At 44.2% G+C, this 24,750-nt stretch overlaps 1 protein-coding gene across 2 annotated transcripts in view; it reads left to right on the top strand.

Moving 5' to 3' along the window:
* Positions 1 to 24,750, top strand: part of Macroh2a2 (macroH2A.2 histone) — a 54,522-nt gene that overhangs the window by 11,151 nt on the left and 18,621 nt on the right. The window contains exons 2-3 of one of the 2 annotated variants that reach the window (XM_074079066.1): positions 10,838 to 10,920; positions 11,388 to 11,618. In XM_074079066.1, coding sequence (XP_073935167.1) covers positions 11,447 to 11,618 — 172 coding nt within the window. In that variant the 5' untranslated portion in view covers positions 10,838 to 10,920; positions 11,388 to 11,446. The remainder of the gene's footprint in view (positions 1 to 10,837; positions 10,921 to 11,387; positions 11,619 to 24,750) is intronic. The other variant, XM_074079065.1, reaches the window with a different exon arrangement.

Genomic DNA, 24,750 nt, shown 5'->3' on the forward strand with positions numbered 1-24,750 from the left:
GCAAACCAGGAAAGAGGAAGTCACTAGTCAAGGAGGAGCGGGGAAGGCAGGTCCCAGGATGTCTGCTGGGCAAAACAGCTGCCACTCTGAACCCCAGTCAGAGAGCTGTAGGGACAATGTCCTTGGGAAGAACATGATCCCTGCAAAGAACAAAAGGATTGAGAAGCTGGGTGATTCTGAGGTTATGGTAACAACACAATTTTCTTTTGTCAATAAGGTATAATAGTATACACCTGTAATCTCAAGTACTTGGGAGGCAGAGTTTGGGCAAATCACTGATGCCAGCTTGGGCAGAAAAGTTATAGAGAGACCCTATCTCAACAGACAAGCTGGGAGTGGTGGTGTGCACTTGTCATCCCAGCTATGCATGAGGCATAAATTGGAAGATCTCATCAGAGACCAGCCCCAGGGGAAGGAGGAGGAGGGTAAGCATGAGACCCTATGTGAAACCTAAAGCAAAAGGGGCTATAGAGGTGTGGCTCAAGTGGTAGAGCCCTTGCCTGGCAAGCAGAAGGTCCTGAGTTCAATTCTCCAGTACTGCAAAAAAAAAGTAAAATTAATTTTTTTTAAAAAAGAGCAAAGAAAAGTGCAGACCATCCTTATTTTTTGCTGATTCCATATTTGCAAATTTTCCTACTGGCTAAAATGTATTTGTAACCAAGATTAATACTTGTGGCACTATTGTTGCCACTCAAGGAGGTGCATGTGTGCAAAACAGCAGTGTGTGTTGTCCCATGTGCACACTCCCAGCTGAGGGTGAGCAACTTGAGGCTCTTCTGGCATCAACTCTCACACTCTAACCAGTATCTTTTTCATGGTCTATTTTGTACTGCATTTTTTCATACATTTTTGTGCTTTTTGTTGGTGTTTACTGTTTTAAATTCCCCAAGGGCTGGAGAAGTGGCTCAAGTGGTAGATCACCTGCTTAGCAACCATGAAGCCCTGAGTTCAAATCCCAGAACCATCAAAAAGAAAAATATGGCCCATAAGCATAGTGTTCAAAGGTTGCCTGGGGTTCCTTAATATAGGAAAGCTGTGATGTGCCATATGGAGAAATATGGTGTCAGATAAGCCTCACTCAGACATGAGTTGCAGTGCTCTTGACTGTGAGTTCAAGGTCAGTGAACCAGCCATGTATGGTAAATAAAGTGAACTTAGAACAAACACATATAACAAGACATACCTACAGACATTTGTCAGTTTACAGTGGGGTTACATTTGCATAAACCTGGCAAAGTTAAAGACATCCCAAGCAGGAATTGCAGTGCACACACACACCACACCTACCCAGCCTCCTGGTTAAGTAGCCCAGCACACAGTATGGTGCTCACTGTTGCCCTCCTGACTGCCAGCCTGGGAAAGGGTCAAAATGCAAAATTCCAGGTACAGTGTCTACTGAATGACATTGCCGTTGACCTTGGCAAGTCAGAAACTCTCAAGTCTCCTCTGTGAGTCGGGGGCTGTCCGTATATGTTTAAGCTTGTAGATGGAGTGTCGTGACACAGAAATTCCCACACGTACTCAGCATGAGTCAGGAGATCTTGATGCCTCTAGGCCAGAAGAAATGCCTAGCAATTCCATGCATTATGTGATTAAGCCTAAAGAACTTAATAAGCACTTGTGTCCTGCCAATTACTAGTTGTTTGAAAAAAATAACGTGAGTTAAAAGAAAACTATTTTAATTCCATTCTTTTTTTCTTTTTGGCAATACTGTTTTGAACTCTGCTAGGCAGGAGCTCTACCCCTTGAGCCACACCCCCAACCCTTTTCGCTTTTGTTATTTTTCAAATAGGGATTCAGATTTATACGTGGGCCAGCTTGGACCTCAGTCCATCTACTTTTGCTTCCTGAGTAGCTGGGGTGACAGATGTGTGCCACCACACCCAGCTTTGTTGATTGAGGTGGGGTCTCTCAGACTTTTTGCCCAGGTTGGCCTCTGTGATCCTCCTGATCTTATTCTCCTGAATAGCCAAGATTATAGGCATAAGCCACCAAGCCCAGTTTTTTTTTGTTGTTTTTTTCCCCCTGCCCCCACCCCCTCCCTTACTACCCACTCCGCCCCCTCCCTCTCCCCCCCGCCCCCTCCCTCTCCCCCCCCTCAATACCCAGCAGAAACTATTTTGCCCTTATTTCTAATTTTGTTGTAGAGAGAGTAGAAGCAATAATAGGAAGGAACAAGGGTTATTGCTGGTTGAGATAAGGATAGCTATACAGGGCATTGACTCACATTAATTTCCTGTGCGTGGGTGTTACCTTCTAGGTTAATTCTTTTTGATCTAACCTTTTCTCTAGTGCCTGTTCCCCTTTTCCAATTGGCCTCAGTTGCTTTAAGGTATCTGCTTTAGTTTCTCTGCATTAAGGGCAACAAATGCTAGCTAGTTTTTTAGGTGTCTTACCTATCCTCACCCCTCCCTTGTGTGCTCTCGCTTTTATCATGTGCTCAAAGTCCAATCCCATTGTTGTGTTTGCCCTTGATCTAATGTCCACATATGAGGGAGAACATACGATTTTTGGTCTTTTGAGCCAGGCTAACCTCACTCAGAATGATGTTCTCCAATTCCATCCATTTACCAGCGAATGATAACATTTCGTTCTTCTTCATGGCTGCATAAAATTCCATTGTGCATAGATACCACATTTTCTTAATCCATTCGTCTGTGCTGGGGCATCTTGGCTGTTTCCATAACTTGGCTATTGTGAGTAGTGCCGCAATAAACATGGATGTGCAGGTGCCTCTGGAGTAACAGTCTTTTGGGTATATCCCCAAGAGTGGTATTGCTGGATCAAATGGTAGATCGATGTCCAGCTTTTTAAGTAGCCTCCAAATTTTTTTCCAGAGTGGTTGTACTAGTCTACATTCCCACCAACAGTGTAAGAGGGTTCCTTTTTCCCCGCATTCTTGCCAACACCTGTTGGTGGTGGTGTTGCTGATGCTGGCTATTCTAACAGGGGTGAGGTGGAATCTTAGCGTGGTTTTAATTTGCATTTCCTTTATTGCTAGAGATGGTGAGCATTTTTTCATGTGTTTTCTGGCCATTTGAATTTCTTCTTTTGAGAAAGTTCTGTTTAGTTCACGTGCCCATTTCTTTATTGGTTCATTAGTTTTGGGAGAATTTAGTTTTTTAAGTTCCCTGTATATTCTGGTTATCAGTCCTTTGTCTGATGTATAGTTGGCAAATATTTTCTCCCACTCTGTGGGTGTTCTCTTCAGTTTAGAGACCATTTCTTTTGATGAAGAAATGCTGTGCTGCTGGGGTTTCATTGAGAAAGTTCTTACCTATACCTACTAACTCCAGAGTATTTCCTACTCTTTCTTGTATCAACTTAAGAGTTTGGGGTCTGACATTAAGATCCTTGATCCATTTTGAGTTAATCTTGGTATAGGGTGATATACATGGATCTAGTTTCAGTTTTTTGCAGACTGCTAACCAGTTTTCCCAGCAGTTTTTGTTGAAGAGGCTGCTATTTCTCCATCATATATTTTTAGCTCCTTTGTCAAAGATAAGTTGCTTATAGTTGTGTGGCTTCATATCTGGATCCTCTATTCGTTCCACTGGTCTTCATGTCTGGTTTTGTGCCAGTACCATGCTGTTTTTATTGTTATTGCTTTGTAATATAGTTTGAAGTCAGGTATTGTGATACCTCCTGCATTGTTCTTTTGATTGAGTATTGCCTTGGCTATTCGTGGCCTCTTGTGTTTCCATATAAATTTAACAGTAGATTTTTCAATCTCTTTAATGAATGTCATTGGAATTTTGATGGGAATTGCATTAAACATGTAGATTACTTTTGGGAGTATCGACATTTTTACTATGTTGATTCTACCAATCCATGAGCATGGGAGATCTCTCCACTTTCTATAGTCTTCCTCAATCTCTTTCTTCAGAAGTGTATAGTTTTCCTTGTAGAGGTCTTTCACATCTTTTGTTAGGTTTACACCTAGGTATTTGATTTTGTTTGAGGCTATTGTAAATGGAATTGTTTTCATACATTCTTTTTCCGTTTGCTCATTGTTAGTGTATAGAAATGCTAATGATTTTTCTATGTTGATTTTATATCCTGCTACCTTGCTATAGCTATTGATGATGTCTAGAAGCTTCTGAGTAGAGTTTTTTGGGTCTTTAAGGTATAGGATCATGTCGTCTGCAAATAGGGATATTTTGACAGTTTCTTTACCTATTTGTATTCCTTTTGTTCCTTCTTCTTGCCTAATTGCTCTGGCTAGGAATTCCAGTACTATGTTGAATAGGAGTGGAGATAGTGGGCATCCTTGTCTGGTTCCTGATTTTAGAGGGAATGGTTTTAATTTTTCTCCGTTAAGTATAATGCTGGCTGTAGGTTTGTCATATATAGCTTTTATAATGTTGAGGAACTTTCCTTCTATTCCTAGTTTTCTTAGAGCTTTTATCATGAAATGATGTTGGATCTTATCAAAGGCTTTTTCTGCATCTATTGAGATGATCAAGTGGTTTTTGTCTTTGCTTCTGTTGATGTGGTTTATTACGTTTATTGATTTTCGTATGTTGAACCACCCCTGCATCCCTGGGATGAAGCCTACTTGGTCGTGGTGAATAATCTTTTTGATGTGTTGCTGAATTCGGTTTGCCATTATTTTGTTGAGGATTTTTACATCAATGTTCATTAAGGAGATTGGCCTATAGTTCTCCTTTTTGGAGGTGTCTTTGCCTGGTTTTGGGATAAGTGTAATACTGGCTTCATAAAATGTGTTTGGCAGTTTTCCTTCCCTTTCTATTTCGTGGAACAGTTTAAGGAGGGTTGGTATCAGTTCTTCTTTAAAGGTCTGATAGAATTCAGCAGAGAATCCATCAGGTCCTGGACTTTTCTTTTTGGGGAGACTCTTGATTGCTGCTTCAATTTCATTCTGTGTTATAGGTCTATTCAGGTGATTAATTTCCTCTTGGTTCAGTTTTAGATGATCATATGTATCTAGAAATCTGTCCATTTCTTTTAGATTTTCAAATTTATTTGAATATAGGTTCTCAAAGTAGTCTCTGATGATTTCCTGGACTTCCATGGTGTTTGTTGTTATCTCCCCTTTTGCATTCCTAATTCTACTAATTTGGGTTTTTTCTCTCCTCATTTTAGTCAGGTTTGCCAGGGGTCTATCGATCCTGTTTATTTTTTCAAAGAACCAACTTTTTGTTTCATTAATTCTTTGTATGGTTTTTTTGGTTTCTATTTCGTTGATTTCAGCTCTTATTTTTATTATTTCTCTCCTTCTATTTGTTTTGGGATTTGCTTGTTCTTGTTTTTCTAGGAGTTTGAGATGTATCATTAGGTCATTGATTTGGGATCTTTCAATCTTTTTAATATATGCACTCGTGGCTATAAACTTTCCTCTCAAGACTGCCTTAGCTGTGTCCCATAGGTTCCGGTAGGTTGTGTTTTCATTTTCATTGACTTCCAGGAACTTTTTAATTTCCTCTTTTATTTCATCGATGATCCATTCTTCATTAAGTAATGAGTTATTTAGTTTCCAGCTGTTTGCATGTTTTTTGTCTTTACTTTTGTTGTTGAGTTCTACTTTTACTGCATTGTGGTCAGATAGTATGCATGGTATTATTTCTATTTTCTTATATTTGCTGAGGCTTGCTTTGTGCCCTAGGATATGATCTATTTTGGAGAAGGTTCCATGGGCTGCTGAGAAGAATGTATATTGTGTAGAGGTTGGATGAAATGTTCTGTAGACATCTACTAGGTCCACTTGATCTATTGCATATTTTAGATCTTGGATTTCTTTATTGAGTTTTTGTTTGGATGACCTATCTATTGATGATAATGGAGTGTTAAAGTCTCCCACAACCACTGTGTTGGCGGTTATATATGCTTTTAGGTCTTTCAGGGTATGTTTGATGAAATTGGGTGCGTTGACATTGGGTGCGTACAGATTGATGATTATTATTTCCTTTTGGTCTATTTCCCCTTTTATTAGTATGGAATGTCCTTCTTTATCTCGTTTGATCAATGTAGGTTTGAAGTCTACTTTGTCAGAGATAAGTATTGCTACTCCTGCTTGTTTTCCAAGCCCAGTTTTTATTCCATTCTTAAATAACCACAACAAATGACAAATAAGATGTGTATACTTGTGGGCACTGCACAGGTTCTCAGACCTGGAAATCATGTTTTCCATTCCATATTGATTTTTTACCTGGCACCTTTAATCTCAACAACAGTCAAAAACACAGCTTTGCAAAGATACAGCATCAGCAAAAGGAATGTGATGCATCCTGAAGCTGAGCCATTGAAAGCGGGCTGTGGTGGGCTGCAACAGAGGTGAAGAATGGATGACTCAGGCCCCTGTGGGGCTCCTGTGGATTCACTGATGGGACTGAGGCTGCCCTGGAGCACTTTGAGAACCGTGACTCTAAGCCTATTTAAAACTTGATTGTGGGTTATTAATTGTTACCTTTTGTATGGTATTATAGTTTATTTATTTTCCAATACAATTTCATTGGAAAATATTTAAGGACAAGAGTTGTATAAATTCTATTTTATGCAGCCATGAAGAAGAACGAAATGTTATCATTCGCTGGTAAATGGATGGAATTGGAGAACATCATTCTGAGTGAGGTTAGCCTGGCTCAAAAGACCAAAAATCGTATGTTCTCCCTCATATGTGGACATTAGATCAAGGGCAAACACAACAAGGGGATTGGACTATGAGCACATGATAAAAGCGAGAGCACACAAGGGAGGGGTGAGGATAGGTAAGACACCTAAAAAACTAGCTAGCATTTGTTGCCCTTAATGCAGAGAAACTAAAGCAGATACCTTAAAGCAACTGAGGCCAATAGGAAAAGGGGACCAGGAACTAGAGAAAAGGTTAGATTAAAAAGAATTAACCTAGAAGGTAACACCCACGCACAGGAAATCAATGTGAGTCAATGCCCTGTATAGCTATCCTTATCTCAACCAGCAAAACCCCTTGTTCCTTCCTATTATTGCTTATACTCTCTCTACAACAAAATTAGAGATAAGGGCAAAATAGTTTCTGCTGGGTATTGAGGGGGGGAGCGGGAGGGGGTGGAGTGGGTGGTAAGGGAGGGGGTGGGGGCAGGGGGGAGAAATAAACCAAGCCTTGTATGCACATATGAATAATAAAAGAAAAATGAAAAAAAAAAAAAGAGTTGTATAAATTCTATAAAACATGGAATATAGTTTCTTGTTCAATAACAAATGCTTCATAGATACTGCTTTTCATGGACAAGGAGCTGGCATTGATTGTATGATGTGTACCAGTTCTCGAGATAATAAAATGAGGGGTTTCTTAATACATCATAAAAGTATGGAAACACAGCAGTTATTGGAATACGCTGGTATGAGTTTATTACCTGTGTCCGTGTCAAGGCTTCAATTTCATATTTACCCTGTTTCATCTGTAAAATCAAGCTCATCAGTGTCCTAGAAATAAAATCCAATCCTAGAAATAAATCCTAAGCCAACAGAGTCTGAATCCACCCACCGCCCCAACACACACCAGTGCAGTTCTGCTGCTGTGCCTGGGTGTCAGAGGAGTAGGCAGTCCGTGTTCTCCCTCCTTTCCCCTCACCTTGGGACTTTATTTTCTGGTTCCCCATCATCAATGCACTTAAAACTCCCCAGTTCAGCCCAGTGGTTTACACTTATAATCCTAGCTACTTGAGAGACTGAGATCAGAAGGATTGAGGTTCGAGGCCACCCTGCACAGATAGTTTTTGAGACCCTATTTGCAAAATAACCAGATTTTGAGCTGGCAGAGTGACTCAAGTGGTAAAGCACCTGTCTAGTAAATGTGAGGCCCTGAATTCAAACCTCAGAACTACCAAAAAGTAAAAATAAAAATAAAAAATAACTAGACCAAAATGGACTGGAGGTTTGACTCATAGTGCTAGTGTTTGTTTTGTGAGAGCCTGCTTTGTAAGCACAAAGCCCTGAATTCAAACCCAAGTCCCACCAAAAAAACCTCTTTGGTTCATTTGGGGTGTAATCATGAGACTTTAACACCTTGGTCTTTTAGCTCTGAATGGACAGTTTCACTGCAGATCGAGGCTTTCTATGGTTCCTTAAGGACCCCACATGCCGCCTGGAGAATGGAGCCACCTGACAGCGTCTGAACCTCAAGGGAGCCCCTTTGTGGTGTGTGAGGCTGCAGACAGCTTTGCTACAGCCATATTCTTTCTTGGAATGTGGAAACAAACATAATGTATTGTAGTCCTTCGGTTTGGTCTAATTAGAAGAAGGTAAATAAGAGTAAAAATGTAAGTATTAGTCAGATGGAAGCATTTTTTCCCTTTGCAGTGATTCCTCTGTCTTTAGACCGTAGACCTACACCAGACTCCAATTCACAGGCTATAGATAAAAACCCGCTGAACCTTTTAACTCCTGACTTCCCAAGACTGAGTAGAGTGAGAAGAAAGTGTGACCTGGAAAAGAAAGAAGTTGGCAGTTGTGATTTCTCTGCCTCTAGACAGAGCCCAACCTAAGCATAGGAGAAGGACACAGGGTCTCCTGAGCCATCCTGGAAGTACAGAATGTCCTTTCACCCATGGCTTGGGTAGGTGGAATGTTGTCATCTCCCAACAGCCCCTCCCTCTGTCCCCTGGGGATTCCTGGACATGGTCTGATTCTTACTGACAGTGTGCAGGGGTCTCACAGCCCTGGACACCCCACAGAGGCCCAGGAGGTAAATGCCTGGCTAATTCAAGTCAGTACCATGTTTGAAAAGGTGAGTTCCTTAGCACTGAGAATGCTCCTGTCCTTAGTAAAGTACATCAGTTAGCCATTCCACATGTAGACCTCACCTGGTATGGCATCCCCAAGCTTGGGGATCACAGAAGGAGAGGCTTGGTATAAAGCCCTGAGCTGGGGTTGATCTCTGGATTTAAGGCTTTTTTACAATTTGCAACTGTTGCTTCTCTGTTTGATCCCACCTCCATTGTCCTTACTTGGCTACTTTGTCCAAGACTGTTTTAAGCAAGTCCCCTAAAGTCACTTACTTTTCTTCTTCCACTGCTCTCAGTTTCCAATTTTTAGGGCAACGTAGACTCATCTTGGTTACTACTGGAGTAGTCCCTAGGTAGCTTCTTCCTGCACACCTACCATTCTCTACCTGCTGTTGTTTGAGAAACGTGTGTGTGTCACACATGTAGGGAGTGGATATTCCCACCCTGTGGCACTTGCACTCCATGCAGCCTTCTCTAGTGGAGGAATGGTGAGGAGAGATTAAAACCATTCAGCACACAGTGTATCCATAAGGTACATCCAACCTGAAATGGGCTTCTCAGGTGGTTTCCTTGGCAACGAGACTTACTAATCGTCCCACACACACACACCACAGACATACCTAGGACTGTCCCCTAGGACAGTGCTGACCAACAGCAGGTTCTCTATACTGTGCATTGATAGATACACTTGCTGGCTCCAGCAAGGACAGTGAGCAGCCTCAGATGGCAGCCACAAGCGCTCAACACACTGCCTTGTTGATCCCCCACTATTACTGTCATAGACATGACAGTCAAAGGCTGTTTTCGCTTGTCCTTGACTGGTGATTACCCACATCCTTTGGTGGCAAAATGGCATACAAAATAAGAAAGCAGTACACGTGAGTATTTAATAATAACGTGGATAAACTAGCCCTGTAATAAAATGCCTCAAACTCACCTCTCACCTCGGGGATAGATGGAGACTGAGAATGGGGTTTGAACTAAAGCCATAGTTTTTATGTGAAACTCAGTCATAACATGATATTTTCAGATGCAAAGAAAGTTGAACTTAATGTTCACTCTTCCATGCAGAGGAAGTAAATCCCAGGTTTTCACCTTTTCCTGTCAGCCATGTATTCATTCGGCACTTTCTTCCTTCATGGTTTTAGCCACATGTTCAGAGCTTTTCACGGCCATCCTGCCTGTTGGTGAGACACCAAGTGGAAATGGGACTTGGCTGCCTCAATGTCTAGAAATAATTTCAATTGATTTTGACTTTCCACTTCTCATCCCCAGAGGGACGCTGTTGGCCTGGACAGAGGGCTTTCACTCCTTGACACACTTCCTAGAAAATGTCTTGTTTCCTTTGTGTTGGTCCTTTGTAATTTCGTTTCACTTATTCTGAATCATGTTATTATTTAATACATAATATATTATATATTATAATGCTACATTATTATGCTATAGTGATAGATTATTATAGTAGATTATATTATTTTTTGGTCACAGTACTCCCTCAACCAACAGTTCAATCCCACCCAAGCTCTATTTCAATTCCCTGCAATTATTTTTAGCTTTACAAAGCCTGCATCCAGGAGGCTATTTCATTGCCACACAAAAGCTAGCTTCCCTAAGCAACAGTGAGCTGTATGGAAGTCACTTCTCTGTGGTGACTCGAAGTTTCTCCTCAAATCACTCTGGGTTCCCCATCCCAAGGAGCAGAAGCTGGGCGTGTGTCTGGCTTTTCATTTGCTGTCTCATTACTCTGCAGTAGGGGTTCATTGGCCTGGTTCTGTTTTTAAGAATGCCATATTACTGAAGTTAGAAAAGTGTTTCCATCTGAGAAATGCACACCAACTCTGAGTTACTAAATATAAACTAATTTTAATTGACATGGGCATATGGGTAAAGATGAGCTGTTTTGGTTTTTTGTTTGTTTGGTATTTGTTTTTTACACAGGGTCACACTATGTAGTTGAGGTGGCCTTGAACTCATGATTTTCCTGCCTCAGCCTACCTAGAGCTGGGATTACAGGCAGGAAACACCGCATCTGGTTATGTATTTGTTCCTTGTTGCTGCTGTACAAATGACCTAATGTTAGTGGTTTCAAGCAATACAAACTTGTTCTCTTACAGTTCTGAGGTCTGAAGTCCCCAGTCAGCCTCTGAGGGCCACAGCGAAGGCTTTGGAAGAGCTGACTCCTTCTGGAGGATCTGAGGTTGAGAAGACATTTCCTTCCATCCTCTTGTCCCTCAGTACTAACTCTGATTTTCTGCCCCTCTCTTACAAGGACCCTGACAATTACATTAGGTCCACACAGATAATCTAGGATAAAGTCCTTATCTCGAGATCCTTAATCACATCTGCAAAATCCCTTTGTCATAGAAAGCTAAATCCATGGTTCTGGGGATGAGGAAATGCCATCTTTGGGGGCCCATAACCTGTTTCTGGGACCATAACGTATCTATCCCATGACAGTTTCCTTCAGCTTCTTCTGTGGAAGTTGGATGGAGAAGGGATGTTTGTGGGTGGGCTGCCACTGACCTTCAGAGAGCCCCTCCTAGCTCATGCCTTCAGCACCCTCACTGGCAGTCAGGCAAGTCAGTCACAGCAGGGTTCTAGGCCACACACTGTACCCATGTTTCCATCTACCCATTCCTCAACCCTGCCTTGTTTCCTTTCCAGCATTGCCTTAGTGTCAGGAGGCCACTGTATCAGCAAGCTGAAAGGGAAACTGAGGCAAGATGTCAGGCCGGAGTGGGAAGAAGAAAATGTCCAAGCTGTCCCGGTCAGCCAGAGCCGGAGTCATCTTTCCGGTGGGAAGGCTGATGCGTTACCTGAAGAAAGGGACGTTCAAGTACCGGATCAGTGTGGGTGCTCCTGTGTACATGGCGGCAGTCATCGAGTACCTGGCAGGTGAGCATGCAAAGCATCCCACCCACTCCCAGACCCCACCCTCCCACGCCCCTCACACAGGCTGGGGCAGGATGTCCCTTGAGGGTGCTCAAGGTTCTATGCTGATAATAGGGTTTCATTTGACCTGCTTGGCCAAGGTCAATTTCCACAGGCTTTAGGGAAAGAAGAGGGCATAGGAAGGACAGATGGTCAACATGGAAGACAGAGTACCCACATTCAAAGCCCCCCAAAGGAATAACTTGCTTTATGCAAACACAATATTTACATCTCCTAAAGAGAAACTGCAGGGAGAATATTGTGAGGGGAATCTTGATTTTACAGCTGACTGCTGGTCAGGCAGCAGTTTTCCTGGTTTATTTAAACTATGATTCGATGTCCATAAGCAATACTTATCCCAACATCAAAAGCATCACTAGGAGGTTCTATGAAGCACTACATTATAATTTTTCTCTTCTTCACGGAGATGGTTCTCTGCCTCTATGGTACAAAGGAAAAACTTTCCCCTATTTGTTGTTAAATTATTTTTCACTGAAAGATGAGACTTTTGTTCTGTGCATTCTTTTATTTCTAGCTAGCATTTTTGTTGTTGTTTGCTTCTGTGTTAGAAGAAAACAAACTTCACAATATCAGTGATGCTTTTTTAAGAAAGATATATATCTAAGCCGGGCGTGGTGGCTCACACCTCTAATCCTAGCTACTCAGGAGGCAGAGATCAGAAGGATCATAGTGTGAAGCCATCCTAGGCAAATAGTTCAAGAGACCCCCTCTCAAAAAAACCCATCACAAAAAGGGGCTGGTGGAGTGGCTCAAGGTGTAGGCCCTGAGTTCAAACCCCAGTACTGCAAAGAAGAAAAAAAAAAAGTGTATGTAAACAAGTGTGACTAGTTCCTTATAGGATCATTTTATCCATGAGCCACAATGTCTCTAACTTTGCACAAGGTTAAGTGCCTTGGGAATTCTGCTGGGTTAAAAAGCAAATGTCCCCGCACCATGTCCCTTGCAAGCTGAGCCCCAGCCTCTGATCATGCAAACCCCTGGGGCTGGTCCCTCCTTCTGTCCTCAGGTTTCCCACTCCTGAAGAGGAGCAATCTCTTCCCTTCCTAGTCCTGTTGCCCTAATCAACATTCACTGAGGAACTGTCTTCCCAGGTCCACTGGAGGGAGCTTCTCCCTCAGAGCTTCAGACTGACCAAAGGACTGGACACCTGACCTATTCTGAAATGAAGGCTGAGGACCTCTTAGGAGGTTAGATAAATGACTGGGATGGTCCAGAACTCAGTTCACTCCAGTGTTGCAGTGCAGTGCTTCTCAAATTGGGAACCCCTGCATGTCTCATTGACAAGGTCTGGGATGGGACCTGAAACTGCGTTTCTAATGCACTCCCAAGTGACCCTGATGCTGCCCATCCAAGAACCACACTGAGTAGCAAGATTGTAGCCGCTCTTCTAGCCACAAGCATAAAGACTTGGGGGGCACTGGTTTAGAATACAGCATCCTGCTGGTCTGGTTCACTAGGCCTGGAGGTGGGACCCAGGAATCTGATGGGAAATTCTCCCAGGGTGTGGGAGGGGAGCTTTGAGAAAGATCTATGAAACTTCCAAACAATCCATTGTGGCTGGAAGACACAGAGGCTCTTGACTTCCTTGTGGGGAGCTGGGATTCAGGGCCTCCAACCCTAAGCTATGCACTTTGTTGCTACACTGCACTGCCCCAATGGTTGTATATGAGAATAATTAAGCACTTCCTATGTCACCATGTGGCAACAGTCTAAGCTTCAGTGCATATTCAAAGTTGGCATTTTGAACCACTTGGTTTAGATGTGTTAGATGGGAACAGTTAGGGTTTCCTCTTCACTCATGCCTTCCACAGTGATTGTTGAATGATGGGTGCACCCAGTGAATCCTGATGCCACGATTCTTGGTGGCAACCTGGTCCACTGACATGACTGGTGGACAGGAAAGGTGGGAGGACAGAAGGTGAGCATGGCAGAACGCCACGGCTGATATCACCCCCTGGTCCCAGCCTCTTTCAGCATCCGGCACCATCCAGGGTCACCTGGGGAAGAAGGTGAAGCTGGACTTCTGGGCCCAGACCTGTCCTCTCTGTGCCCCTTCCTTCTGTTGTTTGTGCCTTTTCTCCCTCTAGACTCGAGATGGAGTTGAAAGATCACAGGATTAGGTGTCTATTCAGATCTAGGTTTCTCCTTTTATCAGCTGTCTCTCTTCACCTCCCCGAGCACTCAGTAAATGGCGTTTCTCCTCCTTTGCCCGCCACTGAGAGCTGAGATGGTCAGTCAAGACTAAGTACAATGACTAATTCTGTTAAGGTGGTGTGTTTTCAGGCTGAATTTGCATTTTAATTAGACAAGGAGTTTTAATCCAAATTGCACTAATTTGAGTCATATTTGTACAATTACAGGCCACTGGCAAGTAAGTGAAGTGGGGAATTTTGTTTGTTGAAGGGATATCAGTTGACTTTGTTGAGAGAAGGGGATTCCAAGTGTGGGCACTTCCTGTCACCTTGAAATGACCTTCATATGTGGGTCCAGTAGATTATTGACTGGGAGACCCAAGGATGTGGGAGTTTGGCACTGAGGGAGGAGAAGAGAAAAGAAAGCTGCTGTGGAGGACAGGTGCCAGCAGCTGCCGGCTGCCATGGGGAGCCGTGGAGAGTGCAGCATCGGGATGTGAGGGCAGGGCTCATGGGAACACTGGGCCAGCCTGCGTCTGGCTCTGCCACTTACCGGCTATGAACCCCTGGGCCCTTCTCACGGTGTTTTTGTGAGGATCACATAAGGCGAATGTGATAAGTGCTTAGCACCAGGGCTGGCAGGCTCTCAAGTCTCTACCAAGCCTGAGGCCCTGAATTCAATACCCAGTGCTGCCAAAAAAAAAAAAAAGGTACTTCACATCAGTCAGCATGTGCCAGCAACTCCATTCCAGGGGCTATCACTGTTACCAAGGGAAGACCTCAAAGATGCGTCTAAAGTCCAAGAGCCAGCTGTGGGCTGGAGGCACAGATGAAGGTGTCAAGGCCCTGGAAGTTAGTGAGGTCACCCAGAGAGAGGGCATCATGGAGTGACAGGGTGGATGGGTGAGTCACACAGAGTGTCATGTCTCAACTGGTTGGGAGACGTATAATGTGTGGAGGACCAGATTTATGGGCCAGGTGGAAAGGTGACAAAGGTGGTTGAGGAGAAAAAGCTGCACGGACACTGATACAGGGGAGGGAGTGGGAGACAGGGACCCTAAGAGTGACCTGATAAAAACCAGACAAGGACAGCAGATCTGCCACTTCAAGGTCATGGTAACTTTCGTAAGGACCTGAGCATAGTCAAAGCCAAACCACAGTAGGGTGAGGAGAGGGAGGTACAGACTAGGAGACTAAGCGGGTGGAGACCTTTCCAAAGTCACAGTAGTTAGAGCTGCCACTACATCCTGTTAGTCAGTGTGCTCATGAAGCCCTGGATTCCATGAGCCCAGGGATTGCTAATATCTTGAAAACTACCTTTCAATGTAATTGGTTTTCTTTGACATCTTATATATTTTATTTTCTGTAATTGAAAACCTTATTCTGACACCCAATAGGATGGCTACTATTTAAAAAATACATAAATAACAAGGATTAGTGAGGATGTAGAGAAATTGGAACCCTTGTGCATTGCTGGTGGATGTAAAATGGTTAGACCCTGTGGAAACTGGAGGTTTCTCAAAATGAACACATAGCAGCTGCACTCCTCGGTAGCCACAAGGACTTAGACACTGGTTCGTGAATGTCATAGCATAGAAATGTAGAAACAAACCAAATGTCCACTGACAGATGGATAAACACAATGTACACACATGTACACACACACACATGCACAGCATGCAGGTATACACACCACACAAAATGGAATATTACTCACCCATGATATGTCAAAAAGGTGTGAAAATCTGTTACATGCTGCAACATGGGTGAATTTTGAAAACATCATGCCAATGTTAAAGGCAGACACAATAGAAAATTATTATATGATTCCAACTATATGAAGTACCTCACAGAGACAGAAGTTTCCAGGACCTAAGGGCAGGAGAGTGGAAAACAGGGACTTATTGTTTAATGGGTACAGAGTTTCCATTTGAGATGATCAAAACATTCTGCAAGTGGTTAGTGATGATTGTTTATATCATGAACACACTTAATGCCACTGAATTGTATACTTAAAATGGTTAAAATGGCAAATATTATGTAAAAACCAAGAGACCGCTTTGTTGGGTCTCACAAGGCTTGGGTCATCATATCCTAAGGGATTTCTGGCACCAAGGCATGGCCCCCTGCAGGAGGGAGAGAGGCGGATGGTACTGGAGACAGGGCACTGTGGAGAAGCCAGGCCTGGGACTCCAAAGCTTCCTGGAGTTCTGGCCCAACATGGGAGGCCCTTCTCCAGTCTTAGAAGGGAAGGGATGACTGGAAACAATGCTTACACCACAGTGTTCCCCTGTGGGGACATCGGTGCCTTGTAAGACTCTCCCAAGTGAGTCTTACAACAAAACTTTAAAGTGGAAACATTCAGCTTGTATCTCCCTTCCAGCTCTCTGAAGCAGACCAAGGTCTGAAAGAGAACTTAATTCTCTGCTGACATCCTGGGAGCCAGCCAGGCCAGGGCCTGTGGGCTGCCTCTAGCTGGTTTCCTCCCCTCTTCAATTCATAGTCATGGTTTCTGAGGGTAGCTGCTTCTAGAAGGCAATCTGGGGCCACATGAATGGCTCTGAAAGAAGGGTGCGGTGCCAGTCAAGAGGTGCACAGATTTTCAGCTGCTCTGGGTGAGAGAGCAGCCTGCCTGGCCTCGATTCTCTGGACAGTACCTGGCTAGTGATGCTCATGTTGTCTTATCTCAACTGGTTAGGGGAAGTTGCACCATTGACAGAGAATGCCCACTCCACTGCTCATCTAAAAGTCCCACTGACCTGAATAGCTAAGTCTCCCAGAATGCTCAGTGTGTTCATACTGCAGTTTCTTCATCTGTAGAGTTGGGATAGGCCAGTTCATATCGCCAATGCAAATGAGGAAAATACATTGAAGCCCAGGTGTGGTGATTCATGCCTGTAATCCCAGCACTCAGGAAATGTAGGCAGGAGGATCAAGAGTTCCAGGCCACTTTGGGTTATGTAGCAAGACCCTGTCTCAAGAGGGAGGGAGAGAGAGAGAGTGAGAGAGAGAGAGAGAGAGAAGAAAATGTACAAACAAAAACAAGCCCCAAATTCTGCAAAAGTATTTTATATTTATCTACAATAGATATAATGTAAGCTATTAAGAATAATAGCACTAATTCTATTTGTAATCATATGTAATTTGGGGGGAGGGCTTGAGACAAGATATCACTGTGTAAGGCCCAGGCTGGCCTTAAACTCATGACCCTCCTGTCTCTGGCAGTGCCATCATTCCTGGCTTCTTATATATATTTTTTTTAATTGACAGGAAAAAGTAGGTCTTAGAAAAGGGTTGGATTTCAGGATACCACGTTAACTCATTATATAACATAAAAGCCTATCATTTGCATACTATTTCCAGATTATTAGGTCTCTCTACTAATACCAAGCATTTTCTTTTCTAGTGATTTTTATTGTTTTTAGTTATGTTTTGAAAAGATCACCCTGGGCCAGGGCCACACATGATTGTGCAGGCTGTACACTGCACAAGGACACACAGTAAGGGAGTATCATTTGCATCATAGTCTGCAGAGATTTGTGTATTTATTATGGGAATTTCCAGCAAATGGCAGTAAAGTGTCTGAGGAAGGGGCATGATTTTCTAGTATGCACAAAAGGTACCTGTGAGCCAGCAGTGGCCTGCTTGCCAGGGATCTGGAAGAGGACAGAACCAGGGATAGGGAAGTCATTTACAGCCATTACAGTTAGCTGGGCTGGAAGAGAAGAGAGGCTTAACTCAGAAATGGCACCAAGAAGGGCAAAAGTGTGGAACTGATGAGGTCCTAAGGACCCCATGTGGCAACTTGGAAGAGCTGGAAGGAAGCAAGAGGGTAGGGAATTACATTGGGTGTCTGGTAGGAGCCATGATGAAAGGAGAAAGTTTGGAATTCTTTCCCTCTTTGAGACAAGGTCTCACTATATGTAGCCTAGGCTGGCCTTGAACTCCAGATCCTTCTGCCTTGAGTTGTGGGATTAGGTATGCCCACCACACCCGGCTTGAGGAAGTTATTTGATTTGGGAATGTGGTAAGTTTGACTTACCTGTGAACACCCAGAGGTGCTGCCCAGGTGCCACTGGGGTAGGGCTGCAGGTGTAGATGTGGTAGCAAGGCCATGGATTGAGTGGAATTTCCCCAGGACACTGCAGAGTCCAAGCAGAGCAGCAGGTACAGACAGAACCCCAGGACACTACCACTTCATGGGCAAGGAGGCAGGGACCTGGGAAGGCAACAGAGTCTTAAAGGGGTAGACTCCATGTTCCCTGTCCCAGCCCTACATTTAACGTGTATTTCTCATTCCTTTGGGCTGGAATGTCCAGTGCTGGTTTAAGTTGTGTGCACTGTGGGACAGTCGATGTGTATGAACTTTACATTCCTTTCGGCTATAGAAATTTTTCCTTTTACTAGCTGCTCCTCCGCTATATTCCAGGTAGTTACTACTGCTGGAAGCTGGATGTCCGAGATGGGAGGGGTTGGCTAAAGAAGGCTGTGGGCTCACACAGACACCTTGACCACTTAGCAGAATAATGATCTCCCCACAAAATTTACAGAAAAACAAATTTGTATAAATCCAGTTTCTGTATTGATTGCCAATAAAGAACTCTTTGTCCCCAGGATCAATAAAATCACTCAAGAATGTAGCATACTTTATTGTTCAAACTTTATTGTGAACCTGTTTCTCAGAATAACATTTGAAACTATTAATGATGATCAATGTTATTTCGTGTACTTAAATGGCAACATCCCTTCCCCAAGATTGTACTGACTGAACATCCAAAAGGGATAAGAACCACTTGATCTAGATTTTCTGCTGTGCATTATTAAGAAGTTTTTCTATTTAAAGAAAAAAAAAAAAGGCAGGTGTGGTGGTACATGTCTGTAATGCCAGCAATCAAGAGGCTGAGGCAGGAGGATCTCAAGTTCAAAGCCAGCCTGGGTTACATAGCAAGAACGTGATAGAAGAAAGGAGGGAGAGAGGAAGTATTACCTCTGCTTTTTCAGTAGAGCACAGAATCAAAGTGTTCTCATTTCGGGAGAGTAAGTTCAAGAACCCAGTTGCACTTTTGCTGAGCCTCACCTGAATGGCCTGTGTTGTGGCGTGCTGAATCACTGTCTTTTTTGTTTTGCTTTTTGGCAATACTGGAGTTTGAACTCAGGGCCTCCTCATACTTACTTGGCAAATGTTCCACCACTGGAGTGACTCTGCCAGCCCTTTTTTGTTGTGTATTTTTGAGATAGGTCTTGCTTTTTGCCCAGGCTGCCTTGAATGGTAATCCTTCTTATCTCTGCCTCCCCAGTAGCTAGGATTACAAGTGTGAGCCACAGGCACCAGCTGAATTGCTGTATTTAGCCTCTTCCTATGCTGCCTTTGATTCCAGCAGATTCTGTTGCTCAGCCTGTGAATCAAACAAACTGATCTTCCTCAGGAGCTTCCTAAAGGTGCCAAGCATGTAGGTCTTCCCTTCACTCTCACCTAGTGTTGATGAACTTGGGAGGAAGCTGCTTAACTTCTCCTTCTAACTGTAGGTAACAGGAGGCAGGAGAGGGATGCTCCAGGATGCCAAATTCACTTCAGTCACTCAGAAGCTTAAAACTGGGAGGTTCCTTCTTCCCCCCTCCTACTTAGAAAAAAAAGTAGAATGCTCTTTTCTCCCTAGTGTGGACCCCAAAAATGATAGCCCCCTGCCAAGATGACTGGGTGCAGCAAACTCCCCATCATGGTGCACAATGGGGAGCTGTATGTTTTAACCTCAAGTCATAAAGCAAGCCTGTTTGGGAAAACTTTATGACAACCCCACTTTTTGATGTGTCTTTTGGGGTTTTTTGCTTTTGTTTTGACGCAGAATCTCACTACGTAGCCTAGACTGGCCTCAAACTCATGATTCTCCTCCCTCTGCCTCCTGAGTGCCAGGATTACAGGTCTGCACCACCCTGCCCAGTTTGGTGTGTATCAGTTTTAAGAGAAAGAAAAGGTCGATGGCAACCTGATGCAGCATTATGGCATTCTCTAACATGGCATTAATTTCAAATATTGTATCCCATTGTCCCAACTGTAAGGAACTGCTGAATAAAGACCATGCCAGGTGTGGAAAAGAAAGATTTATTAGGAACCAGACTGCAGGATTGTCATTCTTGGGTTCAGAGTGCGGCGGCTTGGCTGAAATGGGTAGTGGGCTTTATAGGAGGAGCCAAGCCAAGGGTGAGGGAGAGAGTCTCTGGTCTCTGATTATCTGCGATCACCAGATGGAACAGGTCGACATGCCTGGCTAGTTGAGTAACTGGAATTTCCTGAGGTTTTGCAAGCAGAGAAACAATCGGGAGAAACAAGCAGGGGGCTCTGGCAAGCAGTCATAAATCAGGGAGTCTGGTTTCGGTGCCAGCCTCGGGATCTTCCGCCTGCCCCAAGAATGCCAGGGACCTACATTCCAGCCTTTTGTTGGTATTATGAGCACCGATCGATCTAGCTGCTTCGTGCTGAGTGGGAGCATCGTTAAGGGGGGGTTCAGCTGGAATTTGGAAATTTGTGATGTCCCCAGGAGTGGAAGCTGACAGTTTTTCCCAGGCTTCATCTGCAGACAAGGCCAATTGTTGGGAGAAGGTTGTAGTAGCATCTGGTAGGATGTCTGTCTGCTGAGTTCCCTGAATGATCCTGGAGGCATCTAGGGTTAAAGAGCATTTTCCTGGTTTAAGAGTTTGTATTTCCATAGCATCATTACATGTGCAGCTGTCTTTCTTTCTATAGTAGCCTCTATAATGGACCTAATAGATCGTATAACCAAGGGAAGGAAGCAGGGAAGTAGTAGGCTTGCTCCCAGAATTAGGCCTACTGCCCCTACCAGTGTTTTAAATTCACCTATGGCAGAAAATTGAGAGCCAGATGAGGACTAAGAATTTATGTAGGAGTAGAAGAAGGAGAGAGTTTGCGGGAGAGGCATAGCCACGTGGGGCCCAGCAGTATGCAAGAGTACTCATCCTTTGTTGTAGTGGAAGAGTCTGAAGTTGGTGGGCAATGTTTGAGAGGTGCTGCCACTGGGGGATCCCATTGAGCTTGACAGTGGTGGGTGTTGTGAGGATGACCAGATGAGGTCCGGTCCACCAAGGTCCCAATGGAGAGGGTCGAAAATCCTTTAGGAGAACAAGATCCCCTGGTTTAACAGAAATTGCTATAGTGTGGGGCAGGATCTGGTCAGCATGCTCTCTGAGAAGTTCCTGGAGGAGGTTAAGATAAGGTAGATAGTTAGCCAAAGAGCAGGGTCTGTTGGAGGCAAGTTTCCTAAAAGAAATGGGTGGCCATACATTATTTCAAAGGGGCTCAAGAAGGAATGACTTCAGGGGAGTGGTCTGGTATGGTGGGTTTTTCTCATTGGCCATGGATTTGCAGGCCTTCTCAGGTGAACTGGTTTGGTTTGCACCTTTATTGGGGAGGGGAAATAATCTTGAGAGGATTTATTACATAAGACCCAAATAGAAATATTAGAAGGAGCATAAAAAGGTGTCTGCTAAAGGCTGCATATCTAGGGATCCAGATTCTGCAAAATCCTGTTACTCCCAAGAAAGCGCTAAGCTGCTTTATGGTATGGGGAAGTGGGAAACGGAGGATTGGGTTGATTCCCTCATAACTCAGGGAGTGAATCTGTCCCTTTAAGAACACACCTAGGTAGGTGACCTGTGGGAGACATAATTGAGCCTTCTCCTTAGAGACTTTGTATCACCAGAGGCCAAAAAGTTTTAAAAAGGACTCAGTCACTCTGCAGATGAGGGGCTCTGTGGCTCCGCACTGAAGTATGTCATGAAGAAGGGTGGCCTCTGGGTAGTGCCAACCTAATAAGTCTCTGGTTAGGGTCTGTTTAAAAAGTTAAAGGCTGTCTTTAAACTCTTGTGGCAAAACTGTCCATGTTAGTTGCTGTGAAGGTTTGTGGAATCTTTAAAGGCAAACAGGCTGACTGTCAGGATGCAGGTTAAATGTAACACTTTTGGATACAAGAGAGTTTTAGCTCATTATTTTATATAAATTTACATTTTAACTTTGTAAATGCTTGTACCATATTTAGATAAAATATAGATACAACACTGTTATAAAGTGGTCATTTAAGACACATGAGCAAATACATAAATGAACTCTGATTTAGTAGTACTTAAAGCTTGACAAGATCAGCAGAAAACACAAATAATTTCTTTGATAAAATGTTTCCCTATAACAGTTTTTTTGTAGATTTTACTCAGAGCAGAACAATATTAAGATAACCTTGTTATTTTATAGACATAGAAAATTTGATTTTAATTTGACATGACCTTAAAAAATCTTTTTGGCAACTCTTAGATTATAGTCAACTTTAACTTTGTCACATATTGAAGTTTACCATCTATATCCTTTCCAGTTGTTTACTTTGTAACTCGGATTTTAAAATTAACTTTTATAAGAATTTTAAATTTAAATAAAACTGTCTTTCCTTTTTGGCTGGTGGAGGAGACCGTCCTCCCCCACCATGGAGATGTGTGAAGGATAAAGCTTACCTGAGAAGTCTGGTAGGTGATTGAGGCCCACTTGGTACTTGGACAGTTACCCTGGGCTCCTCCGAGGTGCTCTTGAAGGGGGCCGAGGTCCCAGGGCCGCGTCAGTCTTCTGCCACCAGGCCTAAGCGGTCCGTGAGGCCTTTACTCTGTTGAGATTGAACTACCTTGCAGAGACAAAGAGGGGCAGTCATCCTTCCAGGGTCCATTCTGGCCACATTGTGGACAGTGTCCTGGCAGCGGCGAAGTGAAGGGCAGTTTTTTGCCCAATGTCTTGTCTGGTTGCATTTGAAGCAGGTCCCTGGAGGCATGCGTTGTTGTCCAGCCCGTCTTGAAGTTGGAAGAGGTAGCCTCAGAGCAGCCGTCAAGAGCTGTGCCTTTCACTGGTCTCAAACCTCATCTTGGTTATTAAATACCTTAAATGCCATTTTCACAAGATCTCCTGTGGGGTGGGGGGGTTGAGGGCCACCCTCTGCCTGTTTAAGTTTTCTTTGAATATTAGGGAAGGATTGGGAAATAAAATGAGAGTTGAGAATAATTATTCCATCCTTGGAAGATGGGTCTCATGCCAAGTCATATCATATGCTTGGGTTAGGTATTTAAATTCTTTAATATAGGAGGCTGAGTCATTAGAGAAGGAGTTAAGTCTCTTTTCAATTTGAGAGAGGTCAGTCATGAAAAAGGACACATGAACTCTGATAATGCTGTCAGCTCCTGCCACCTCCCGGAGTGGTATGGGTGGGCTGAGCGTGTTTGGGAGGAGGTATGGGAGCAGGTATGGGATGCAGGTGGGGAGGAGAAGGGTGAGGGTGTAACAGGGGCTGAGGGCAATGGTGGCGGTGTTGGTCCTCGAGGAGCCAATGGCTCAGGGTCAATTGTGACCACTGTAGAAGGGGAATAGGGTGGTGGATGTTTGGAAGAACCAGCAGAGGTGGAAGAAGGGGGGGTCTGGGTCATGGAAGAATAGGGTGGGAGAAGAGATTGATGTAGAGGACTGGCAGGAGGAGCTGGGAGGTGGGCAGACAGAGCCCGTGAGGTCACAAGTAAGAGAAGAGTCTAGGAGAGGGGTCAGAGGGAGGAAGAGACACAGACTTTGAGGGGGGTTTGTCACTGGCAAGGACGATTTGAACAGTATTACAAGATTGGAGCAGGGAGGGTTGGGAGCAGAGAGAAAGGAAAGCTCAGACAAATGGAATTTCGGATCACTTGCCATTGCAATGGCAGAAATTGATAAGACCTAGAAGTGTGTGAACATCAGAAGTACCATTTTCAGGCCATTGTGAATGATTGTCTAGCTTGTACTGAGGCCAAACGGTGTTGCAGTAATAAATCAGTCGCTTAGGTTATATATCATCTTGGAGACCAAGGGGGAGGGTGCGGAGAAGGCATCCCAGTTGACCCATCTAGTGTAGAGTGGGAGGTCCCCATAATGTAGTAGAAGAAAAAAGGGGTGGGGGAAGAGAGAGAGAGAGAGAGAGAGAGAGAGAGAGAGAGGCAGATGCCTTGGTGAGTTTACTCTTCAGGCCAATATAGATCTAGGTCAAGATCTAGCCTCCCTTATGTGACTCAGGCAAGGAGAGAAGAATCATCCGGTTGCTGTTTGGTCAAAGTAAGCTGGAGGGGCTGTTGAGCTCTCACCCTAGGCAGAGGAAAAGAAAACAGGGAGGGAGAGCAAGAGAGAGAGAGTGAGTGAGAGGGAGGGGGAAGTGTCACCCTAACAGGTTCCCAAGGGCAGGCATGCCCGGCCTCGGATGCCCAACCAGTTAGCCAGGCGTCCCCGTGCTAAGCAGAGGGGCACCCTAGTGGGTGTAGGAGGTGTGCCTGGTGCGGCGCCACGACTACCAGACCAGACAGAGCAGGCAGCCCCGAGGAAGGTGACACTTACCGAGCCTGAGGAGAGGAGTAGGTCAAGTGGAGAGCAGTGGAAGAGAGGCTAATGATGGATGGGAAAACCAGCAAGGCAGTAAGGTCCAAAATCTACAGTCCAGAGGCACGTGGAGTCAGTTCAGCAGATTGGGTTCAGGAGAGGGCAGGACATGAAGGCCAAGGGACCAGCCCGGGCCAGAGTGTACTGTTAACCTCTCCTGGGTTTCGGCACCAGATGTAAGGAACTACAGAATAAAAACCACACCAGGTGTAGAAAAGAAAGATTTATTAGGAACCAGACCACAGGACTGTCACTCTCGGGTTCAGAGTGCAGCGGCTTGGCTGAAATGGGGTTTATAGGAGGGGCCAAGCCAGGGGGGAGGCAGAGAGTCTCTGGTCTCCGATTGTCTGCGATCACCAGATAGAACAGGTTGACATAACTGCCTATTTGAGTAACTGGAAGTTCCTGAGATTTTGCAAGCAGAGAAACAATCAGGGGAGAAATAAGCAGGAGGGTTTGGCAAGCTTAAATCAGGGGGTCTGGTTTCAGTGCTAGCCTCGGGACC

The sequence above is a fragment of the Castor canadensis genome, chromosome 7 (genome assembly GCF_047511655.1).
Source record: "Castor canadensis chromosome 7, mCasCan1.hap1v2, whole genome shotgun sequence".
NCBI lineage: Eukaryota > Metazoa > Chordata > Mammalia > Rodentia > Castoridae > Castor > Castor canadensis.